This window comes from Embiotoca jacksoni, unplaced genomic scaffold (assembly GCF_022577435.1).
Source record: "Embiotoca jacksoni isolate LCO1_2020_lvr unplaced genomic scaffold, fEmbJac1.0.p SCAF_20, whole genome shotgun sequence".
Classification (NCBI taxonomy): domain Eukaryota; kingdom Metazoa; phylum Chordata; class Actinopteri; family Embiotocidae; genus Embiotoca; species Embiotoca jacksoni.
In genome coordinates this window covers 86,438-111,631 of record NW_027185341.1, presented here as the reverse complement: position 1 = coordinate 111,631, position 25,194 = coordinate 86,438, and the positions used below count along the sequence as shown (strand labels likewise).

At 41.0% G+C, this 25,194-nt stretch overlaps 1 protein-coding gene across 1 annotated transcript in view; it reads right to left on the bottom strand.

The window, feature by feature from the left end:
- LOC138201874 (testican-2-like) overlaps positions 1 to 24,992 on the bottom strand; it is a 38,148-nt gene extending 13,156 nt beyond the window's left edge. Inside the window, exons 1-3 of the mRNA XM_069155386.1 lie at positions 24,543 to 24,992; positions 6,876 to 6,884; positions 5,067 to 5,112 (exon numbers count right to left, since the gene is read on the bottom strand). Of these exons, the coding sequence (XP_069011487.1) occupies positions 5,067 to 5,112; positions 6,876 to 6,884; positions 24,543 to 24,719 (232 nt within the window). The 5' untranslated portion in view covers positions 24,720 to 24,992. The remainder of the gene's footprint in view (positions 1 to 5,066; positions 5,113 to 6,875; positions 6,885 to 24,542) is intronic.
- Between the last annotated feature and the right edge of the window lie 202 nt (positions 24,993 to 25,194).

The window sequence follows — 25,194 nt, the reverse complement described above, 5'->3', positions numbered from 1 at the left end:
GGTCACCACTAGTTGTTGTCACATACTGTATAAATATGATCTGGTATATTTCTAAACACTTACTAATATTAAGATTATTTGGCACAATTACGTCATTAGAGTTAGGATATTATCAGAAAATCACACAATGCATCTTCACAGAACTACAGATTAAATAAATCCTCTGCTGTAAAATCACCTTCAAGAACAGAGGTTCATAAAACAGATGCGAACCTCAAAGCAGAGCTGGACCTCAGCTGTATTATCATATCAAAGTAACCAGTAAATAGTCACAAAGAAAAGAAATTAGCATCAGTGAGATGGGAATGGTATTATTTTTGCTGTCTATCTTGATTCAATTACAAACCCATTTATCTTAATTGTGTTTCTTACTGGGGAGAACAGTCATAAAAACATAAGATTTGGCATCTAGCCTCAAAGACAGATAGCTAGACTCTGGCAGTGCTGATAGCTCATAAACCTTCTGTCAAGATTTTGTGACCACTTGACTTTTATTCACTTTGTCCAACAGGTATTCTGCTTCTTCATGATTTAACCCCGGAGGCTGAGTAATAGATTTTACAGCTGGTGGTACATTTGTCTCCTAGTTTCATTTTGATTTAAGACATAAAACCTCAAAGAAAATCACTTCAAACTGTCACCATACACATCATTTGGACAATATCATCTCAATAAAGAAAGTAAAGTTGTCTAATATTTGCCTTGATGTATCACATTAGCTCATCACTCAGATTTTCCTCGGGCTTTCTTCTGTTTTATCTTACACAGACTGTCACTATATATTCCGTTGGTATCAGAATATGAGGTTTAACATTTCGTTTTGTTCGCACAGGTTCCAGTCATGGACCATAAACTTTCATGAAAGCAGACAGCCGAACTCTGTGGGTTGTTGTAGTGATATACCTTTAACAATTCCCACGATCAAGTGTGGGGTTTTATGATTTTTTTGGGGGGGGGCTCTGAGTAGTCACTGTACCTGCCATCCACTCGCACTGTTATGGCCTGTGCAGTGAGCTGTGCACTGCAGCGGCTGAATGCACAGTATGAAGAGGACCCAAATGAAACTAGAAAGCTCTCAGTGAACAAACCCCCACCGAGGCTCTCGAATCCTCTTCATTTTTTTTTTTTTTTTTTTATACAAAAACATTTTTAATCTGTTTCTGAACCTTGATTTGTGATAGACAATCATGCATCATAGCTGGATTGTTTTTCGCAGAATACCTAATTCCTGTCTGGGACTTTTAAGGCTTTGTACAGACTCATGACCACTGAGTTATGGCATTTTACATTCTTAATATTGCTATACACCACCTGCAGATTAAATGTAATCAAATTTTCTGGATCACTCAGAGTTGACAGGCTAACTTGTCATATACATCAAATTTACTCGTAGTTAAAACAATTTGTGCCAAATCGGCCATGCATGGGCCACAAAAAAGACAAACAAACAACTGTTTTCAGGCTCATTCAAACAAGATGTTTGCCACAATTTAGTAAAGAGTGGAAGAAAAATTATAGAGAGGATGGTGTGTGGGGGTAAAATGATGGAAAGCCTTCTTAAATCGAAAAAATACTTTGATCAACAGAAACAAGCTGTAAACATGTACATATTATGAGCACATTATTAAAGCATGTCAGCACATAGTTGCTCAATTAAACATCCAGCAGACACAGAGCAACATTAGCACGTTTACAGTTGTTTTGATGTACTTGTTTTCTAGCTCCGTTTTGGTCACTGCTAATGAGAGCCGATAGACGCAAGCAAAAACTGTGAAGTTACAGGCAAGAAAACCAAAACAATGACCTGAAAAATGCTAAAATGCTTCACATACTGACAGAGGAGTGGAGGTGAAAATCCATCACTATGACGAATGACCCTTTTCACATTACACATAGTCATTTGATCCATTGTTACTATAAAAATGTTGATTCCAGCAGCTTTAGGGTGGCAGGTGGATTCATCTTAAACAAAGGAATCCAGGAAACAAAAGAATTTTGCTCTCAGTACTCTTTCACATATTTGTGTAGGTGGTGGCACATGCAAAACATTTCCGGTGAAAACACAATAATGAAATTTCTCCCAGAGGGTTTGCCTTGAGCACTGTGTGACCGAATAACTGTGAAACATATTGAGGTCACAAAAGATATTTATAAATGTGTTAGCGTTATCGAATGTGCATCGAGAACAAAGAAAATACTCGCTTTGCATAATTACGTTAACTGATCTGCAGCAGGACCTTACTCTAAATCTGATGGTTTTTTAATAGTGCCACACATCATTGCATTTGTGTATGTTCCCATGGAAACACAGCTGGGTGTTTTCAGTACAGTTTCTCATGGTGATATGCAGCGCTCTCCTCCGCGCTCCAATGTTCAGTGTTTTCTGTGCACTTTCAAATCTGCCTCCAAAGAGCAGGTTAAAATCCCTCACACATCCCTCATACAGTATTCCTTTACAACTCCTACATACCAAAAATGAAATTCAAACACAGGATTTAATTTGCATTAAAGATCAAGTATGTTTTGCACCTCTCCCACTCTCCTCGGTCTTGTTTACATTGTGGGCCATTGAGAATTCAGTGCAGCGCCAGGATGTATAAGGGCCATTATGGGTTTTAAATCCTTCTGTAATCATGTCAACAAAAGTGACGTAAATGCACTGAGCCTGCGTCCAATCTCTCCGAGATTATCATTATTACCTTGTGATCAAAAACACAGCAGAGCACAGCTGCTTTCTCATCCTGGATCAGCTCTCCTGCTGTTGCCTGTGCTCACATATCAGTTCCCGGACAAACCTGCCTTGAAGTTCGACCATCAATCAAAACCTTTCATCATCGATTTGTTTAACATTTAATGTATCTTAGTGGATGTGGACAAAAACAAAAATTCTGCAGAAGGTTACTGACCTGTGATTAAAAAAAAAAAAAGAAAAAGAGCTGTAGCAACTGGACACCTAAAAGCAGGAGCGAGATGGGCCCACTTGACTGGATTTTCATTTACTGTCATCTTAGAAGACTCTTTTAAGCTTTTCGATTTAATTGGTGGTTGCTGAGTTAAAGCAGTCTGCAGCTGTTATTCAAGTCCAATGGCTCTGTAAAGTAATTTACTTATAATTAACAGAAGATGCAACTCACAAGTTCCCCTCTGATTTTTTTTTTTTTTTTAATAACACTTTATGTCTGAATAATTCCCTGAGGTTGTGCATATACTTTGTTATTTTTAATCCAATTAGTAAATTATTTCTCTCTCGGCACAAAAGAAGTATAATTGTACAGCACAAATAAAAGGATGTCAAGGTCAAACGTGGCAGCTCGGACTCGGAGCATTGGGCACCTTATTGTTTTGAAATGGCCCTCGAAACACAGAGCAGAGTGTGTAGAGCTGATGTCTCAATCAGCTCACCTAAAAAGGCACCGGAGGTGTCTGAAGTCTCCCGTTAGGTCTTTTGTTCTTTCCGGGGCTTGTGGGTACAACTTGGTGGAGTTTCTCGCTGTCTTGTTGAATTTGTGATGAAGAGGGCTCTGATCAATTAAGTCTGCAGAATTAGTCCCAGAGGGAGTCACGATGGGGATGAAATCAATGGTATTCAAATGAACGTCGCCCACACTAAAGCAAGGGAGGCATTTTCTTGAGATTACATTAGTTGCTCCCCTTGTTGTTTTAACAGATGACTGGAAGAACGTCTCAAGGCTGCTTCTTCTCACATCTCCCTCCTTTGAGGTAGTGTGGGTGTGGCATTACACGCGACCTCCCACACTCTCCATGCAGCGGGAACACGCTGCTAAGGGCCTGCTAATTGGATACGGTATGTATGGATAACACACGTATAGCCTGACTTGTGCAATGATTCATACTGCACTTTATTACCACGACCTTTCAAGGCCTTTTTTTTGCCCACAGCTGCGTACGGAGATGAGAGTGATTACTCTGTTGAAATAACTGCAGGAGAAACTTAACTGCAGCTAAACCAGATGCACTGCGGGATAACCTTGAAATCTGCCAACACAGCTCAGGTGCGACATGACATACCAGTGGTCAACTCTGATGCTGAACAATTTCCCTCAGTCAATCAGAAAACGGAAAAATGGTTGTAGTCTTTCACTTTCTGTTGAACCTATTTAGTTGATTTCTTGGGAAATAATTGATAAAATATCTTTTTATGGAGCATTGCTTGCATTTTTTATTATCAAAGTCACCTATCATTATTCTGCAAGTCGTGGTGTGAAGTAATTCATCCCTACAGTAAAAATTGATTTAAAAACTACAGTTTTAAATTGAGGTAATAGAATAATTGTGTACTTGCAATTGCAAGTGTGGTTGTATTTCATCCCATGTCCTTAAAATTAATTTTTTCTTTGACCAAACACAAGTAATCTAGACATTGTCCCCAGACAGACACACTACTGTAGAAATTTTCAAATGTTTGGATGGATCAAAACCATTTAAATTTTTTCATGATTTGGGCAAGAGGACAAATTCAGATGTCAAATTTGGAGGACAATGAAATGTTAGCAGAGGTATTCACTCAAATATTTTGTATCATTTTTCATTTATGTTGGATATTTAACTAAAATATTGTAGCACTGATCTCCATGTTCACATTCCTCCTCCATGGCGAATTTTCCATAAGTGAGGGTTTTTTTTCCCAGCTACACACCCCAAGAGGTGAAAAAAAAAAAAAGGAATGGAGCCTGGCGGACTTCCGAGTTGAGCCCTCAGCAACAAAAGCAATTACAGCAGGCTTTTCAAACTAATGGATCTGACTGAAGGCTCGGCCTCTCCTTCCCTGCATCACAACTGCGTTCTCACCCTCCACATGCTCCGACACCTCAGACCGACGCTCACCGTGAGCTGGATGACTTCAAAGAACTGCCGCAATTAACAGAAGTTTGATAATGAGTGGCGCGCCATTTCATTTCCTAGCGCTGATGGCGAACGGCTCTTTTAATTCCCTAGGTTTAAATCTTTCAGTATAAAATACTGAACTGTGGAAGTCTTTGCAGACCATCATTACATGTTGACAGAAAATCTTTGCTAATCAAATGAAATCAGATTCTCTTACTTACTTTCATCAGAACCAATGTTCTCCTCCGTGTTTTTGATGTAGTCATCCTGGAAAGAAAATATATTTGCATTAATGGATTTAATAACTCATTCAATGCAACACAAAGGGGGGAGTTTGCTCTACCACTCGAGCTTGATTATAATTCAGATGATATATAAATAGACAGGGAAGATAAGAGAAATGTAATGTGATTCATGCCGTGAATGACGCTTTCATTCAAATATATTCAGCTCTTACACTGAATAGATGGGCATCAACGAGCAAGCTTAAATCTAATAATCATAAACACACAAAACCGTAAGGTTTTCAGTTAATTAAATTGACGTTCACTTCTGTGACCTTTTTGATTCATCACATATTCTGTAGGTTTGACTGAGTGAGTTCTCTTTATTTGGATCTTTATGTTGAAATGAATTCTAAAAAATAAAAGAGAAATGTAACCAAGTCCTTACACAGTCACAAAATAATTCAGAAATGTCAAAAAGAGATTATCAGGCGCATCATTCATGGCCATCGCTATTACTTTTCACTCTTTTGCCGATGATCATACATTTGAAGTGATTTGGTGGATGGTTAAAGGTGTACCATATCTTATTGTTCAATATCTTTATTTTTTAATATGAATACGAGAAATCATATAACGATAATGGCAATATTCCGACGTCAAACCGTTACAGCGACATGACATCAGTGGACTATTATGCATGCAACTTGTGCACAGCAATAACAAGCATGGCTGGAAGTGGCAAAAATGGTGTTGCCGAAATAAACTTTTCTGGAGCTTTCAACCATTTAACACACTCTTCATCAATGGACTGAATCCTAAACTTCTGCAGTTATGTGACAACTGAGCAAACTCTGTCTGCTGATGATGACACTGTGATACGACTGAGAGATCCAGAACAAGTGAGTAAAGGGACCTAGAGTTGAGTTTGTTTTTTCCTCTACTGTTTCCAAGGTCAATAATGAAGTATCAAACTCATCTCGACTGTCATAAAAAGTTGCTTCGAACATAAAGTAAAGGCACAAGGAAGGACTAAGAGAGCTTAAAAAGTATCTCATAAAAGAACTCTCAGCTCCTGCACTGTTGCAGAGGGAATATTTGCAAACTAACTCTGTTTTTTAAGAGTGTGTCCCTGGCGGCGTTGTGCTGTAACGACAATTAAAATTTAGCATCCCCCTCCCCTTTCTCTGTATCCATTCTGACCCATTTCTTTCTATGTCAGGACAGAGAGGATCAACTATAAAGCGGTTACTACTCGGCACGAGGCCCGGAGAGGACCCCGAGGATCAGGTCGGTTCAGTTTAGCTGGGTCTTATTCTGCTCTGGAGACACAAAGACTGAGCTCTCAAGTCAAGCTGAACAAGTATAGCTGAAGGCAGCTTAAATACTGTGCGCAGGCTGAGGAGTTAGGGGGATAGTTTTTGTCTTCCTATTTGTTTTTCTACATTAACTTTATAGTTGTGAGCCGAAAAAGAAACACATTTCTCTTTAAACACGATACTGCATATTCTTTTATTAATAGTGATACTTCGGATTTATTTCTTGGAAGCAGCAGCTTGACTTGTATGTCAGTGTGTTTCGTCCTCATCGTCTTCATGTTAAAGTGGCGTAAACTGCTGAGGTTCGAGTGAAAGATAAATTACCACTACAGCAGACAATGATGTTGTATTATGTTGTATTTTTTTTGTGTGTGCTTTAACCACAATGAGCTCTTACTCATCAGGCAGGTGACACCAGCAGCCTGAAAGAAGTGTCAGAGCAAAAGACAGACGGTGCATTGTACACATTTACAAATGAGACACTAACCTCGACTTCCTGTGGGAATGACAAGCAGCCGTGATGGAGAAACAAAGAGAGAGCCATTGTTAGAGATAAAACCAAAAACCCAAAAAAACACACTTTACAGTTTTCATTTTGCTTCCATTCAGCATGCAACGAGTGTGTTGGTTTATTACAGTTATGGCAGCAGTTAAACTGTCAGCCCTTAATGCACACTGATTGCAAATACATGACTTAGTCTCGCTCCTCTCGGGGGACAACATAAGACATTCACAGAGGATTATGAGTGCCTATTAACCGAGGATGATCAGCTGCCACTTCTATGAGCTGGCAGGGGTCCCGATCACTAAAGGGCCCATTCTCTGTCTGTGTTTACAAGCGAGTGCCAAACGCCAGCCTCCCTGCCGGCTCAGAAGTTGTGGATAAACCACGGCATACCGCTTCAGCCCTGGAAAAATACAGGCAAATTGTTAGCAATCTTCAAAGTCAACAGGCAGATGTGATTTAGATGGGTTTTTTTTTTATAGCTGCGGCACACACAGAGCACATTTACTAAACGTAGCATTGACAACACAGACAGATATAGCTTCTGTAAAGTACAACCTTGAGTTAACAGGGGAGTGACTGCTTTCCTTTCATTCCATTTCACCGTCTTGGCTTCGGTCCAAGGGCATTACACATCAATACCCACCACAGCCTCTCCCTGTGTGTTTCATCATTCAATGCTCCGGTGTGTTTGAGAGAAATATAGCACTGCATGGTTTATTTCAGCAACTCAACCCAGTAAATATACCTAATTCTTTCACTCACACACATGCACACTGCCATTCCTGTCTACTTAACAGTGCTGTGACAGCTTCTTAATATATCACTATGGACAATTTACAAGCCTCACAAGGACAAGCCAAAAAGCCAGTGAAAGGCTTTAGAAGACTGAGGCGAGAATTCATCACCGAGCCCGCAGCAGGACTTTAGATATCACCTCAGAGACTGTTTCAGACAGGTAAATGTTTTCGGTGAAAATGTCCAACAAAAATATCACTATAGGTTCTTCAAATCAGCTGGCGTCACATGAAACTTTAAACATTTCATGTGAAATGCAAACTCCTCCACTGCTGTATAGAATTACTTCTTTTCAGATCTGCATCTTATAAGGTTACAGCTGCATCGCTGAACTTTCATGTTAACGCTGCAGCAGAAAGACAGCAAAAATAATTGCTACGCTGCGAAATCAGCCGGAGAATCTGCTTTTGCAAACATTAGTGGGAAAGAAATTATATGGAGTATCATAAAAGACCACAAAACCACTGCCCTCGTCATCAAAGACTGTCAGAGCATGACATGACGTGTTTCAGATGGAACGATTACTTAATTAATTATTTTCAGGCCTTCTGCAATTACCCAGCACAAAGTGCTGCCAGGACCGATGGGAGTCCAACAGCATGTCCTAAAGGCTGGAGTGCTTATCTTCTCCCAGCAGCAGTGTGACAGCAAGGACACCAGGCTGAGGCTGCATTTAGTCCTTCACCAAGGTTGAGAGCTAATGCTGTCCCACTGAATCCCAGCCAGGCTGCTGCTACAGTGCACGGGGAGCCCAGACAAGAAGGGGGGGGAGATCGGGGAGCAAGGGGGTATGGTATTCATGGTGGAGGTCCCCTGAGTTATGCGATTCGTATCACACACACCACCTCTTCTGCCATTTGTCAACAAGGTTGTAATGCAGCCGGTGTAAAACAGAGCCAGGAGGCTAATGGAGCTTGACTATCCAGATGCTGCGACTGCTCCTCCCGGACTGCTCGCCCGTATTAGGCTGACAGCATTTGGCCACAAGCCTGACGGCGCTCTTCCGAGTTAACGTCTACCTCACCTAACCCGAGCCCCGTCTGCCGGGGACGCAATGCCACCGAATACCCGGAACCCTTCTAACCCTTATCACACATGCACACACACGTCACGAGCACTGACACCTAAATGTTCACGGTAACCTTAACTCCACAATGAGGACCACAGGGGTAAGATCAATGTTTGACTCTTAAACGATTAACCGAATGTCTTTCTTCACCAAGGAATGCTCTTTATATTTATCATCAGCGGTAGCCAGCAATGCTCCATTACAGTAGTGTGACGCTAGTGAAAACACTGGAAGGGATACCAACATGTTTTTTTCCAAATAGTAAAATCAAACATCAGGGGCATCAAAGGGTCGAAGAAGTAGTCAGGACATTTCTGCAAAACGGAAGTTATGCAGAGTGAAAATGTTGTCAAATCTGAGCCTCATACAACATTAGCACGACATCTACAGTGTGGCTAAAGTTAGGGGTAGATTGTGGCTAAATGGTCAACAAACCATTGTTACATGGTCATGGTTTGGCAACTGACACACTGGTTATTGCAAATATAGAAGTGAACATTAATCAGGTCACAAATTCTTGTCTCCTGAGTAAAAGTTAGACATATTAGATATCAATCCACCAATCTAACTCCACGAATGTATTTCATGCCTTTCACAGGAAGGACACACTACTCCCTGTACTGGAACTTAACACTGGCTCTGGCCATATGCCACTAAATGTCATGTACATACCCATATAACACCAAAAAAAAAAGGAGCAGCAGCTCAAAGGATAAGTATAACCGCCAAAAGCGGGGTACCTGGGTGCTACACATCTGCTGCAGGGAGATTTTTGTTGTTTGAGGAAAACCAAAGAGCCTAAAAAAACACAGAAAGATGAAAACTGAAATTGCAGGGCCATCATGAAAATGGTGCAGGCAACAAGTTCTGAGAAAAAAGGTTTGCAGGAACAACAAATATTATCCAAAGGTGTGAAATGACAGAAAAGCAAAGCTAACAGGCTGACAAAATGACAGGACTCATTTTGATGGAAGACAAACCTCTTTCCACATTTAGAAGAATATTGTCAGAAAACCTTGCTGCACTTTGCCAGATCAACATTTCTTCTTTAAATTTTTGTCCTAACAACTCAGAAAATTCCTTTTTCCATTGCAGATAGAGGCACTCAAAGCTAATAAGTTCTGAGTCATTTGACTTATGTTATGAGTCTTCACTTATGGGATTTAAGTGTCCTAAAATTCATTCTTCATGATTTTAGGTGTCTATCTTAAGCAAAGAGGAGTTCATAGTTTACTGCTTGAGAAGAAAGAAAACAGACTGGATTGGCGTCAGTAGTAGCAGATGCTCAGCGTTTTGTAATTGGTATCTGAAAAAGAGGTTTCGAGCCATCTGTAATGTTTACATGTGTTTATCTACTGCTGAGGTGGTAGAGGTCGAGTTCAATTCACAGGTGGCGCTCTGCCTCCTCCTTAAACGCAAAATACAAACTGAGCAGTCATAAAAAAATAAAAATAAAAAAAAAATAATTAAATGAAGGGAGTATCCATCTCCAGAAAAAGATCAAAAACAGACACGTCGAAGAGAAGCTTGCAGTTTCTGAGAGATGTCGGAGCACAACCCGCCTTCAGCTAGGCGGAGGAACGCTCACAGGGTAAAAGAGATATCACAGAGAGAATCTGCATCTCCTCGCCCTGCTGCAATGATCCATCACGTGCATGCAGCCGTCACCGCAGCTCATCTGTCCCTGGAATGTGACATGGCCGGTGAAGTCTGGGTTCCTACGAGACACACCAACCTGATCTTGACATCACACACACACACACGCATGCACTCGCACACATACACACACACACACACACACACACACACACACACACACACACACACACACACACACTGCTACTATGACTACAGTCATATTCAATGCACAGAGAGGAGAGTGGTATTGATTTTGTCTAATTGCAAAAACAGTGGATATATCAATTTCCCAAAAGGGTGCAATATTCCTTTAAATAGTCTCTTTGAAAATTCCACCTCCCTTTTCCTCTTAAATTGATCAATTAAAACATTTCATTTATTTAATTTGTACAAAAACTGAAGTACAAAATGTCAATGGCAAAGAAAGTTAATCTCCCTAAATGCCGTCATTTTCCTTTTCAAAATGCATCGACCGTTTTTACTGATATCTGGACGGACAACGCTTGAAGTGAGGATCCAGATTTGTTTGCTGCACCGTGTTGCCATTTACTACAAATCTGTTTGTTGAATCTCCTAAATTCGAAGGTGCAAGAGCAACTTTCTTTTCCTTTAGTCTCAAAACTAATCCATCCAGATTCATTTCTACTTTCTACAGATTTCAACTATAGTCCTTAAAAACACATTTGGATGAGCCAACTGAAAAATCAAGTATTCGTATCTAAGTTTTAAAAAACTGTCTTCCAGTCTTTTATCTCCTTTTTGAAAAAAACAAGTGCGCACTTGCAAACAGATTTTACAGACACGTGTGCTCACCTAAATTAAGCAATCTTGCAAAACGTAATGGCAATTTAGTGAGCACTACAGCAACATCGTTAAATTTAAATATTGATTACCTAGTGATCAAAGCCACAATATTCTTAGACAGGATGTGTTTGATGCTTATTTTGTATCCAGATGACATAACATATCTTCTAAGCAGTCCCAATAGTAAACAAGTCTTGGTACCCGCCTTTTAAAAACTAAACTCTAGCTCATACACACACTGAATTTAAGTTAAGAAACTCCTCACTTTCAGGGCACTAATTGCATGCTTCATCCTCCGCAAAATTCACTGTTGATATTCTAAAGATCATATTTGCAGCGAGGACATCACTTAAGCAGCGGGATACGAGTTAGAGGTTAAATGATGATCTGGACATTTTGAATTTCCTCCAGTTGTCATTTATCCAGCTCCATGAAGTCATTTACTCTGCCGGTGACTGGATAAACAGCGGCTGATGGATGGACTGGTGATCTGGGTCATGTCTGTAATGAACGCAGACCTGCGAGAGGCTTTCCTCAGCTGATTGCTCCACTAAGGGGCCAGTGCTGTGTCATCCTATCAGATCACTGAGGTGTGTCTGCCTAGCTGACTGGCAGGACATTGTCAGCTCATCATTCCCCCAGCCATCGTTTCCACGGTAATGTGCCTGGGCTGATTAATGTAGCTGAATTAGCCACGTCTCCCTGCCTACTTTAAATTGCTGCAAAAAGGGCACACAGGCGGCGGCTGTCGTGAATCTACATTCCACTCTCCATCTCTCTGTAGTTACCGGGGAGCAGCGGGAGTGCATCTTGCCTTCGCCGTGTCATTATGGCGCCTCGATTCAGCATGCTGGGGCCTAAGTGGTGGAGGTAACGTCTCGTTCTGTTTGTACCCTGTCGTCTTTGAAAACGACAGAGACACTAATGGCGCAGACCCACCACAGATTGAAACACTTAGAAATGCATTAGATTGTTCCAAAATGACGCTGTGTGTCTTCTGGCCTGAACCCGTTTCGCTTCAGACTGGCAGAGGATTGCATTTTCACTCCAACATCAGACAGAAATCACACAGTAACAGCTGAGGATTATTTTTCCACATCTCCTCTGATCCCACGTACCGACTCATGTGGTTTCTACCCTGGCATAAAAAAAACAATTCCACAGTTTACTCTTAACAGAAACGTGACAGATTTCTATTCTCTGTTTCAGCCGCCGACATGATCTACGGTTGTATTACAGCCTCTTTAAATGGAGATTACACATCATGTACATGAAAGCAGCATGAGATTTTTCATCATGCTGCAAAGACAAAATAAGAATTCCACAGAGAAAAATGAGGGAGTCTCAATTGCAACGAAATACCAGGGCATTATGGGATTAAGTCGCAGGCCAGCAACAGAAAGCTGGATCAAATTGATCATCTGAGCCGGAGTGCTCGGGGGCCTGCAGGCAAAGGACGCATGTTGTTTCACAAGGTAAGACGCCTGCCTGCAATGCAGTGCAGTATGGAGCACAATCTGCAGCCACCTCTGCACACTGAAGGGCACGTCTCTTTTCCCGAAGTAGCCAACTGCCAGGCGAGCATCCATCTGAAACATTCTGCACTGTGCTGAAATGCAGAAAGTAAGCGGGCTGACTGAGGAGATCAGCTGTCGTCGACAAAATGCAGATAATTTAACCAACTGGCAATGACAATTTCAATGTCTCATGATGGTTTTATGTGTAGTTGAAATAAAAAGAGGCTTATTTCAACTGGAAACCAGAGTCTGAAAACATTAAGGATGATTTTTTTTTTTTTTTTTTTTTTCTCTCTGTGGAGCTGCAGCCATTGGCTAATAAGACCAAATTTCAAGAGGTTGCATCACAGAAATAAACCTTTTCTTCTCAGGAGCCCATTAGCTGTGGTCTCAAACCACTGATGAAGTGACACATCAAACAGCGGCCAGGCTCACTTTCCCACAGCAGACTCCATGCTTGAATCAAGACATTGCATGCTCCGAGAGATGCAGTAATTGGAGAGGAGGAGGACGGCGCAGATGCAGAAAAATGAATTCTGTTGGACCCAACTGCTGAGCCAAGCAGAACCCTGTAACGGCAGAGACTCTGCAGCATCTTAACGCTCCCTCCCTCTCCCCCCTATTTGCAAAACAAAGAAGCAGAAAGAAGAGGCGAGCCTTCAGGTTGAGCTCCACACAGATGCCCCAGGGAGCTTGCAGGCAGCTTATGCAGTGCCGTCTTTACTGTGCTGAGCTATGCTGCTTCTGCATGCAATATTAGCAGAAAACCTCACAATGAGACCGGTTGAAGCGTGTGTCTCCACAGAAACAAAAATATCTGAAGCCAGCGTGCCATTTTCACTTTGAAGCGCCGGACTAGTCAATATTGATTTGCAAACACAAAAAGTTATCAGCATACATAAATAGATGAGTGAGCTTAAGATCTTGTTTGGTGTTGCCAAACTAACCTCTCCTAGGGAGCTGAAATCAATATCAAATGTGAGGGAGGCCAAGAAAATAAATTCCACTCCAATAAACTCTAACAAACTGACTTTTGCTAAGAGACAAAAGGAAGGGAAAAAAAGAACATGCCTTGCAGATTTACTACTTAAAATACAAGCTACCTCCATGAATTTATTATTACAGAGTTGTCATTGATTTGAAATGCTTCAGGGAGTATGCAGACATTTTTCAGAGCTAGATTCAAACCAGATTTTTTTTTTTTTTCAATAAATCTTTTCTCATTTATTCTGTGCGTCACACATTACCTAGTTAAAGTAATTATTGTGTCTCTGATCAAATTTTAGGGATATTATCAATGGAAGTGTGCAGGTGTCCCTTAAGGTTTGGGTGGTTTTGGTCACAGACTTGAGAATTTTGCCCGAGTTTATGATTTGCAACAAAAACCTACATGCCTTCATACTGGGTGGCTAACTTGCTCAGCTGGAAGATCCACTTGATTAGTCACACTTATAAGCTCTGGTTGAATTGAATTTGAACAAGCTAGTGATGCTAATTCAGAGGTCTGGAACAGTTCAACAAGCGCCATCCTGCGGCTGTAAATTCTCACCAGCTTGGTAAATGTGTATTAATATGCAGCTGAAAATAGCCCCCAACAAATGCACCATTAACTTCTCGTCATGTTTGTTCTAAACGACAGTGCCCAGCTGCTTTAGGACATTACTGAGAGTTTTAAATATTGAAACTCTAAATTTGTGATTTGTTTTAAAAGATTTATGTGTCAGGGAAAATTTAGGCAGCAACAAAAAACAGAATAATAGATCGTTGTTGACAATTAAAAAAAAAATACAAAATTACAACCAGACTTTTATCTGACGCCAAAAACCTGTTTAAACTGCTTGTTGCACTGAGCAGTCGAAATCGTTTGAGTGGCCGTGGTGCTTTGTCACGTGTGTTAACGAAACCTCCAAAAAAAATTACGATTACAATATCATTTTACTATAATCTATCTTTGCCCGTGATTATTATTTAACTTGCCTTTTCCAAATTGTTAACAACTTTGCCTGTTGTTTCAATTAATGAGGCTCCGATCGCAAATCCACTGAAGCTACAGATCTCTGTCACAACTGTCAGATACGAGTTCAGAAAGCAGCAGCATGGTTAAGAGAAGATCATGACGATAACCGTCCCAGTTCAAATGCCGCGGGGATCTGCAAGAGCCAGCTCACAGGGGTGGCTAAGTTAAATATGCTCGCTGGCTGATTGCAGTTAATTCCCCCCGTCTGCCGTGGCAATGAGAACAATTTGGGTTGTTGTGGCTGCTGATAATGCTAATCTCCAGCAGTGGCAGCGGGATATTACAGTAAAACAGGGAGGCACATTGAGATGTCACGTTGTTGCTTTAGGAAGGACTACATCACGCCTAAATGAGATTCTGTTAGGGTTCTTTCAACTGAGAAAAAAAAAAAAAGCTATTAACGCTTTAGCTTAGCGTCCTATCCCTGCTATACAATTTGCTTGATTAAGGTCATTTCAATATGACTTTGTGGTGTGTATCCATTACCCTGCCAACTCGACAAATTAACAGACTCTTTCTCTCTACCGCACACACAAATATATCCACCACATGCCACACATACTAAATACAGCTTGTACACAGACAGGAACACAGTCCCTTCCAAGCATGTCCTTGACACCTCGCTCTCGCTCTGACAGTTAATACAGAGAGGAGCCTCGTGTCTCCCTGATCTCCCATACGTAGCCCTGGGACAGTCGAGCCCGTCTTGTCCGGCGTGAATTTCAAACGCACAGAAGACGGTACAAGAGACTGATTCTCCCCGGGCAAGAGCGTGTCCTCTAAGTTTTTGTAGCCGCCTGGCCTAATTGTACAGTACATGCCCTGCTGTTTCAACAGTGAGTGATTTGTGGCCTGGAGCAAAGAATCTATCAATGCCAGGTTGAACCTGTGCACCTTGCATTATTACACCTATTGTAACTGAAAATAAGCGAGGCGGCTGTGTTTGCTCAGACCATGTGTTTAGCGGAGCTCGGTCCTACACGATTCATATTAACAATGGCGGCCCCAAACACATATCTATCAAACAAAAAGCACCAGAGGCAGGCTTGAATATAGTCAGGGCAGCCTGCAGCCTCAATATATTTCCACCTGCGTAATATATGTACAGTTGTGTTTGTAAGCTTTTCAACAGGTTAAATCAATTTGAAATGGAAATAACAGGTCCCACAACCACATCTTTACTGGAGAGCATTTTTTTTTAGGATGTAGAGCATCTTTTACAGCGTTGATCCTATGAAGTTATGCTGGAAACGATAGCAGTGAAGGTCATTGCAGATAAACAGACAGTGATCTCATGGTAGCTGCGTGACAGATGAGTTTCCAGCAGACAATAAATACCTTTTGCGTTCTTGTCGTCATTTTCCTTCTGTCTGCAATGCCATATATTATATATTATTTATTGTACAAACCTGTAAAGTACATTTCTGAGGGAACAGTGTGTTTTCACTACCGGTTATGAGGCTAATCCTGGTTTTGATCATAGTCCGGGCATGACATTTACTGGCAACACAGAGACATCTGGTTATCCATACATGTTTATTACTGCATGCTGCTCGCAGAGACGTATGTAGTGTTCGCAAACGCAACCCGTCAATTTTGAAATTGTTACTCGGACATTCTTGCTGTGACATAATTCGGAAATTTGGATAGGTGTACTGGTTTCTAAAAACAGAATATGATGTTAACATTTACGAGCACCAAAGCCAATCATAACCGAAAATAAAGTGAATTTTAATATTTAAAAGACGGAAATTCTACAGAGCCCTTTAAGGCCTGCCTTCTACTTTAATGTAATTCTTCCTTTTGTTAATGCTGCATTTGATGTCCTTCTATTTGATTTTAGCCGGGTCTGACAATCCCTTCCACTCTGCTTGTGGCTCCTGATGTGTGTTTTCCAGTTCCTGTGTAGAAGGTCATCCAGAGTGACAGGTGTGTCTGGATGATGAGCCGCACCTGAATCAAATCCTCCTGATTGCTATAAAAGAGGGCTCTACGTGCCAGTCCTTTGTTTGCACTGCGCTTGTCCAAATGCATCCCCTCACTACGCCACTGAGAATACCGACTTACAGTCAGGGTCGCATTGTTTGTGTATAGTTAAATATTAATTGAATTAAAAGAGTGTTTCCTTTGTTTTGTCTGGACCTGGAACTGGTTCATGACACCAATGTTTGTTGCTTCAATATGTATCGTAACCACCATTTCTGCGAAAATTTTGTACGGACATTTATGGATTTCTAAAGATAACGCTTCACAACTTGATGATCCCCAAAACCTTACACTACATCATGAGGTTGAAATGTGTGGTGTTTCAACAATTATTTAAAAGATTGCCATGTAATTTAGTACAACCATTAAGGATGAGCTGCACTTTTAATTGTTAGTATGATGTCAAATTTTTTTTTTAGTTTCTTCTCTAATGTTACATTTATGTATTTAATAGACCCTAGGAAGCCTCACAAACACACTGCAAGGCAAGAACTAACTGAAAGGGATCCTGAGTTCTATCAGTTTCCATTATTGACTCTAAAGCAATGATAGAGTTCAGTATGTTTGTTGAAAATCTAGATCATCGATTGAATCTTGGGTGTGCCACCATGCCAGTTTTGAGTGAAGACAGACACACAGACAAGCAGAGTGGCAGGATTTATCACTCTGCCTGCAGCAAGGAGCTTCACCGGTACAGAGACGAGTCTCAGGCAGATGCCACTATAAATAATGCATGAACAATAGAGCCAGAAGAAGAACCTTGGAACGGCTAATTATTCAGCCCGACATTTCAGCGACTCACACAAGTTAACAACTAAAAAAGATGGAATTCAGGCCGTCATTGCTGTGTGTTAACGCGCTGGAGCAGGCGCAGCCAGGCTCCATTATGAAACACATTAAACTACATGAACTGTTCTATCATAACGAGTAGCTTCCTCGTAGTCAGCCATGATGGAAGAAGGGAATAGATCTTGTGTATTTGGACAATCTGTGGGCTGAGGAACATGCCTATGAAAAAAAAAAAAAAAGGCTATTCAAAGTATCTATTGATCTTCTCAGTGATTCCTTTGCATTCTTGCGGAGCTTCTCCACAGGACAAACAACACAAAGCACTCTTTCCACTCAATTAAGAGTCACCCACGCTTGTGTTGAGAGGCCAACAGGATCTCCTTTCTTCTCTCACTGTGAATCGTATCTGAGCGGCCCCAAAACACTCGCAGCAAATCTCCCTGACATTCACCTCCAGTGAAAAGAGATGCACGGTAATGACAAGCGGACAAGAAAGCATCTCTTTCCACCACTTCTGCCATTTTGATCTCATTAGTGTGCAGCCAGAAAAATCCCACAGATAGTTGATTTGAATGCCCAATCTTCAGATTCCCAGCAGAGGAAATTCAGATAACTACTAGCTCATTTAACTGTTATGCTTTCTCCCGTCTTAATTTTCACTTCCAGCCACAAATAGACCTCATTATCATATTTTTGACAATTGCATACAGTCTTCTTACTCTCTTACTCTATTTTTCATATCCGTAATTACACTGTCTGTTAGCGCTGGAGCGTAAATCCTGTGGGAGGCTAATAAATGGCCTAGGTTGACGACAGGAGCAGAAAAACTCACAGCTGGCAATGTGTCTTTGAGCTGAGTAAAGGAGCTCAGTGTCAGGATGCAACAACATCGTGTTTTCTGTTCATCTGCAGGAAAAACAGTGAACCCTGGTCTTACATTTATCAAAAGGTCCTCACTCAGGAGCTGCGGTGATGTAGGGTCAGTGACCGGGCCACTGTCATCGTCTCACGAGAGCAGCGTGTGAGAAATAATGACTGTGATCCAGCTGTGGATGAAGCATAAGGTTGATTATTAAAGCTCAATTTGAGTTACAAATTGAGCTCTAACAATCACTCAGTGGGTTTTACGAGACATTTGTGGGCTAATGCTCGGCAGCTCCACCTGGTTGCAGCCCATCACTGGGACTAAAAGGATAAATCTGCAAACTTAGATCCTCTAGATATTTAACCGTGAACAGAGAGAAATGAGAAACCACGTATTGTTTAATGCAAAGAGTTTTTTGGTAATTTAGTTTCGTTCTTTGGCCTAAACTTTGTGTGACAATGTAGCTCCCTAGCATCGCAATAAATGTACAGCTAAGTATAACGTTCAGTAGTAGTAAACTAAAATCTACTACATTTTGCAGCATGGACACGTTAAAGTCTTAAACCTTCTGATGTTTTTGAGTCACTGTTGTGGGTGTTTCAATAAAAGGAGTTACAGTGAAAATTGTTTTTTTTTTTAAGTGTTAAATCGCTTGGGATCAGTTCCTCAGTTTTGACCTACTGTGTAGCAGTGAGTGCTTCTAAAAGTATTAAATTATGTCCACTTTTAATATCGTAAACGACTTGACAACACAATTTAGTAATGTGTCATAAGCGATCAAATAAATATGTTAGACTCAAATTTAACTGGGGGAAACAAAAGGAAAAGCCGTTACAACTCCGTCACAACGACATTTAAAGACATTAGCTTGGAAATTCTATCACCACTTTTTTACAAATACTTCATCGATTAATCATCATGAAAATAATCATTTGCTGCAGACCTGAAGCTTGTGCATGTGCAGTGTGTTTGTGTGTGTAAAGCATTTTCTTGAGCTCCCTCCCTGCAGCCATGAATATTCATGAATATTAAGGGTGTAGATTTAAGCATGCTGAGAGGCTTGGGTAAAATTTAAGGAAGCACTCAATGTAATTATTTCATATATCACTGTCCTAAATCAAATTAATTCATAGGCACCAATAACGCTAATGATCGCTCGTATTTTGCCTGACCGTGCAGATCTTAACAGCCAAGAAGAAGCGAGGAGCCATTTACCTGAGGAAGATGTATCAATTTTCCCTCATTAAAACCGTAGCTGGCTCTAGAGCAGGTGCAAATCTTAAACAGCGCTCCGTGGTTGGCTGAGAGGCTGAGAGGCTCCTTAATGAGGTCCCTCTCTGCACTGCTCAGAGACATGGGAGAATCCGGCTGGGAATGAACAGCACAGTATTGTTCTCATGAGCGGTGGCCTGAGCCCCCACTGAGCATATTCACCCCAATGCAGCAGAATGCAAAGTGGATCTTGTGTTGAGATGAATAAAAACATGAAGTGGTCAAAGAGATTTGTTGGTTTTTTTAAGTGGTGCAATCAGCTAATTACAGCCAGCCTTAATCAGTGGACTACATTTGTAACGTGTTGTCCTGCTTTGTGTGGATGAATTCTGTGCAAATGTGAGTGCAGGAGAATCTTTCGTTGGGATATTGGATGGCTTGACATTTGCAGTGTGTCATGATTACAGCTTCAACATTGATGTCTGTCATAATGGAGCTTGTATAACACCCTGTGGCCCACTGTGGAGGATCCTGACACATCCTGCCTCTCCAGCTGTTGGTCTCACTATTCCTCTTTTTATCATTTTCCTTATTATGTCTCCAATCCTGATGATCATATGTACACTGATCCAACTTAAACACAAGTCAGATCAATCAAACTACCACCAATGTGTTTTTTTTTTTTTTTAATTATTATTCACATGCAGTATGAATATTCCCGTTTGCTGTTTTCACACCTCCTGTTTGCCAAGGCAGCTAGTAAACAAATACAACCTCTTTAACATTTCAGATGGTGTATCTCCCTGCCGATTACAGCGGAGAAGAAGTCCTGTCTGAGCAGAACCACGCCAGTTCGTCTGTTTACAGTATCACATCCCCTCACGTGCTATGAGAAGCCTTTATAGACTCGTACGTATGCAGAGAGCAGGAATAAGCACGGCCGCAAACCTTTCTTATGCTAGGATACTCCCACTCAAAGCAGTCTGATTGAGGGTGAAACAAATCTACACTAACATCTAACAGCTCTCCATCATGCCTTGTGTCACCTCTTTCAAAGCAGAACAAAATTCTGTGATGAAGTAGTTTAAAAAAGAAAATGACCAGAACTACAAAACAAAAGCATATTTCCCATCCTGAAGGTTCAACATTTCTGGAAAAATGTGAATTCTCCCTCTTTTCGGGAGTTACATGACAAGATCAATACTGCGCTCACATATGTATGCCAATATGTACCTAGAAGAGAAAATCTTATACATATGACAATACACACACACACACTGTGATTATACAAACTATCCACCCCCACAACTGTGACTTGTTCAGCTGTTATGGTTTTGAAAATTTGAATCGTAGCACATAAATTAAGCTTTAATGAAACTGATCAACAGATTTATTTTCACTTTGACATTTAGGTGAATTTCTCAGATTTCAGTCGCACAAAAAAATTATTAATCTATTTGGATTTAAAAGTTGTAAATGGGTAAAACAACAAAAACTCTCTGAGGGCTGAATACCTTCATCAAGATTAGCTGACTCATTGATTGAGTCGATCAAATCAAGGAGTTAAATTTTCTTTAACTGAAGTACCATACAGCACAATATATCAACAAGGATTAGTTGAGAATTTCAATTAATCATGTAAATCAACTATTAAGTATAAAGGTTTCTTGTTCTAGCTTCTCACAGGAGAAGAACTTGACATAAATTCAATATATTTTGGGTGGGCATGCTGCAAAAGGTCCACAAAGAGACCTCATATCAGTCCATTCAACCCCTCTGTCAGTCAAACACTGATCCAATCAGACAGGTCAGGTAAACCTCCTCCAAACACCAGCGAAGAAAATACTCAATCACAGCACACATTTGCAACTCAGTTACAAATTCTCCCAGGGATTCATGGCTGTCAGACACATTTCTGAATGCCACCAAAGTGGTCAAAGGCACTGAAGCTTCGTTCTGGCCGACACTGATAAGGCTATCCGTCTGACGTTCTCAGCAGTGAGATCAAACAACTGTCCGGTTGTCAAGGTAGAGGCTTGGATCTGAGCGTTGCTAACCAACTCCTCCTCAGATCTCCAGCTTCCTGATTCATGCCATGTGTTCTGTTTTTTTTGGTAGCAGGGAGCCGTCACATCTGTAACACATTATATCCTTCTGAACCGAGCTAACTGTTCCCCCCAGTGCCCACATATCCTCTGTTGGTTGCTGATGTTTTAACATCTATCATTCCAACAGCGGATTTATTAATAGAAACATCTCTGAGAATAACACAACGCAGTTTCAACAGCACCATAAACTGCAGCCTCCAAAATGACCAAAGAGTTCAATTAATACAGTGTAAACATTATAACCGTAATTAAGGTTAGGTAACATCTAACTGCATTATGACAAACTGGCAACTGCGTGTTAGTGCACGTATTTCCTGTCTTGTGTTGGCTCGCATATGCTTGATATGTTTGCCCTGATTATTTATGCATTGACCACTTATTACCAGTTTCAATTCAATGAGTAGGTCATAGGATAATTTCCTGCCCTGTATCACCTCGCCTAAAAGTTATTCTAATAAGCTGCAAGGAGAGAGCGATGCAGGTTTTAAATTGTGGGGAAGAGAGAACTATTGTCAGATGGGTTCTCAGTATTGGCAGATACCCTGAGCTGAGTTAATGGATGGCATGAAGTTGCACAGAACTCAACTTTCCACTTGACAACTTCATTGTCCGAGAGGGGACATTTGTCTTGTTGCCAATTGAAATACAGAACCCCAAAGTTTATAAAGCACACCTCAAAGCTCACATAAAACAATATATATTAGTGACAGTCATAGACTGTGTATAAAAAAGGACGTAGGCTCTGGGTCTGAAAAGTGAAGCCAATGCAGAAATGCCTTAAAGTGCAGTACCACTAAGCACCACTAGGGACTGGCTCCAGTAGACTCTCATTGAAAAAGCATTAACTTCTCTCATGAAATACAAAGTCAACAATTTTTTTCCATGAGTCACTATGGTGTCATTCACTCTAAATTTCCTCCTCTGTTCTGGTGGGTCTTTTTGAGAATAAATCCATAATTATTTAGATATTAGACCTCAACAAGAGGTACATTTGGGGACGTGTCTGGTTTGATTGACATGCCGGGGGTGCAGCCAGGATGCCGTTATAGGTGGGCGGGGCATAGTGTCCTCAGTTCTCAGACAGATCCACCCCTCGCTCCTCCCCATCTCGACCAAATATGGTGACTTCGAGCTCCACCAACCACCGACGGACATCACGGTGGGTTGCCACTTGATGACAGCACAACATAAAACCTGGTGGAGATCAAGCCATCATCATCCCACCAAGTCCTCCACAGTTAAAACGAGATCTCCATCATTACCCAACAACAATCCCTACACGGAAGACTGACTCATCCTGAACTCTCAAATGTTCAATGGCACGAGAGACAAAATCATTTTTCAGCTTGTAGGGGCTGGAATGGTCCATATCCTTGTTTGCTATATTTACACTGAGGTAGCTTTTCCAGTAATATCTGTTTGTATCAGGTCATAGGAGGAAATGGTGCATATAAATGGGCACCACTGTTTGCTGTAATTGGATTTACAGGAATATGCAGGACTGTGATGAATAGCCTTGATTTATCAGGTGCATGATTTGATGGATGATTTAAAGGAGCACGCCCTTCTATTTTAGTTTCTCTTCTATCTTTATATGACTTTGTAATACAATTCCTTGAGTTTCGATATAAAGATGTGGCACGAGAGTACATTTTTTTTCTCTAGCTGTAACAAGGACTGTGGATTTATAGGCTGGTTGAACTCCAGAAAACGTATTTGATGTTTTTAGCATTTCTAAATTATCAAATTATCAAAACTTAGGATATGTTTCATTGTCAATAAATCTGCTCATGATTTCCTCATTTAACTGGTTAATCAATGGATCTACAAAATATCAAAAACGACTCTTTAAAATTCATCCGACCCCAAAGTGGCATTTTTAGATTCAGTTCACTTCCTATTTGACAAAGAAAAGGAGCAAGTTTGTTTGGCAGCAGTTTGCAAATGTTTGGCATTTTTGCTCAAAAAATTGCCAATTAATTTCTGTCACTAGACTGATTGAATCGTTTCAGCTCTAATAACGATGTAACTAAATTAAGGTCAGTGGAAGATTCATATGAATTTGATGATTTATTGTCCATCTCTAGTGAATGATGGCTAATCTCAAGACAATGATTGAAGCTACAGCCTAGAGATCAGTCTGGACAATAAGTCAGTATGAGAGTAAGAACTGCTTGTTCTTGATATTTTATATTTTTAGTCTTGCTACATGTCTGTTCAGTCTGAAAGCCCAGGAAGCCTCCCCACTGTGTTCAGATGGCAGATTAAAGGTGTACTGATGAACACAGACACGGTTTGGTATTTCAGTTACCCTCAAGCAGCATTGAAATATCTTTTCAGACTCTGATTGATGTCATACATTTCCTTTTGAGTTGCAATATCTATACTTTCGTATAAGATCCATAAATAAGTGTCAATTTTCACAGAAAAAATAAAATCATAAAATAGTACCTGTTCCACGTGACAGCTAATCCAAGGCTAATCAATAAATTGCATATAATAAGAAAACAAGGCACCTGGTAAAAAATGAAAGAAATATGAATTCATCAATGGAGCCATGGTGCACGAGCACACGCACACTCGGGCGCTGATTTATTCGGACCATCTTTTTTAAAAAAAAAAGTAATACCCTTTTATAATGTCTTTTTTTAAGTATTTTGTTTCGCACAAATTGATTAAACTGCGCGTACGTGCACTTCAGGGTGACAGTTAACTGGGCGCAAAATCACCTCCGGAAACAACCTGCGTCTCCTCCAACAAGGAGCATCTGAAACAACACCAGCACGGAACAGATAAGAGACGACAACACCACGCTCGTATAATTGTACACTGATTACACCACTCACGTCTCTGAAGCGATTCCAGTGTTTGATCTTACGGCTGTACTGGGAGATGGTTGACAGCCATTGCTCATCTTCCATGAAATTCCCGGCTTTTCCTGCCTCTTTCCCACTTTTCACGTCCACCTGGAGCGAGACGCCCACCAGCAGACACAGGCAAGCCACGATTCTCACAACGACCATGGTGCTCAGGCAGTTTGGTCTGGGATGTATCCTCCTCCTGCTGTTGCTGCTGCTGCTGCTGTCCTCTAGCCAGTGATCCACATGCAAGACTACTGCCGCTGCTGCTGCTGCCTCAACACACCGAATGGAAATGAGAGAGAGAGAGAGAAAGAGAAAGAGAGAGAGAGAGAGAGAGAGAGGGAGAGAGGGGAGGAGAGGGAGGGAGAGAGGGGAGGAGAGGGAGAGCAGAGACAGAGGGAGGGAGAAAGAGAGTAAAGGAGAGATTAGATCCTGCACTAATCATTTATTTCTGCTTACTTGGAGTCATTATTTCAGTGTCTTTTTCTGTTTTTAAGCAGCCACACACACACACACACACACACACACACACACACACACACACACACACACACACACACACACACACACAGATACAAACTCTGACAGTCACACTGCAAATGAATCATACAAGTGGAACAGATGTTTATTGTTGTGC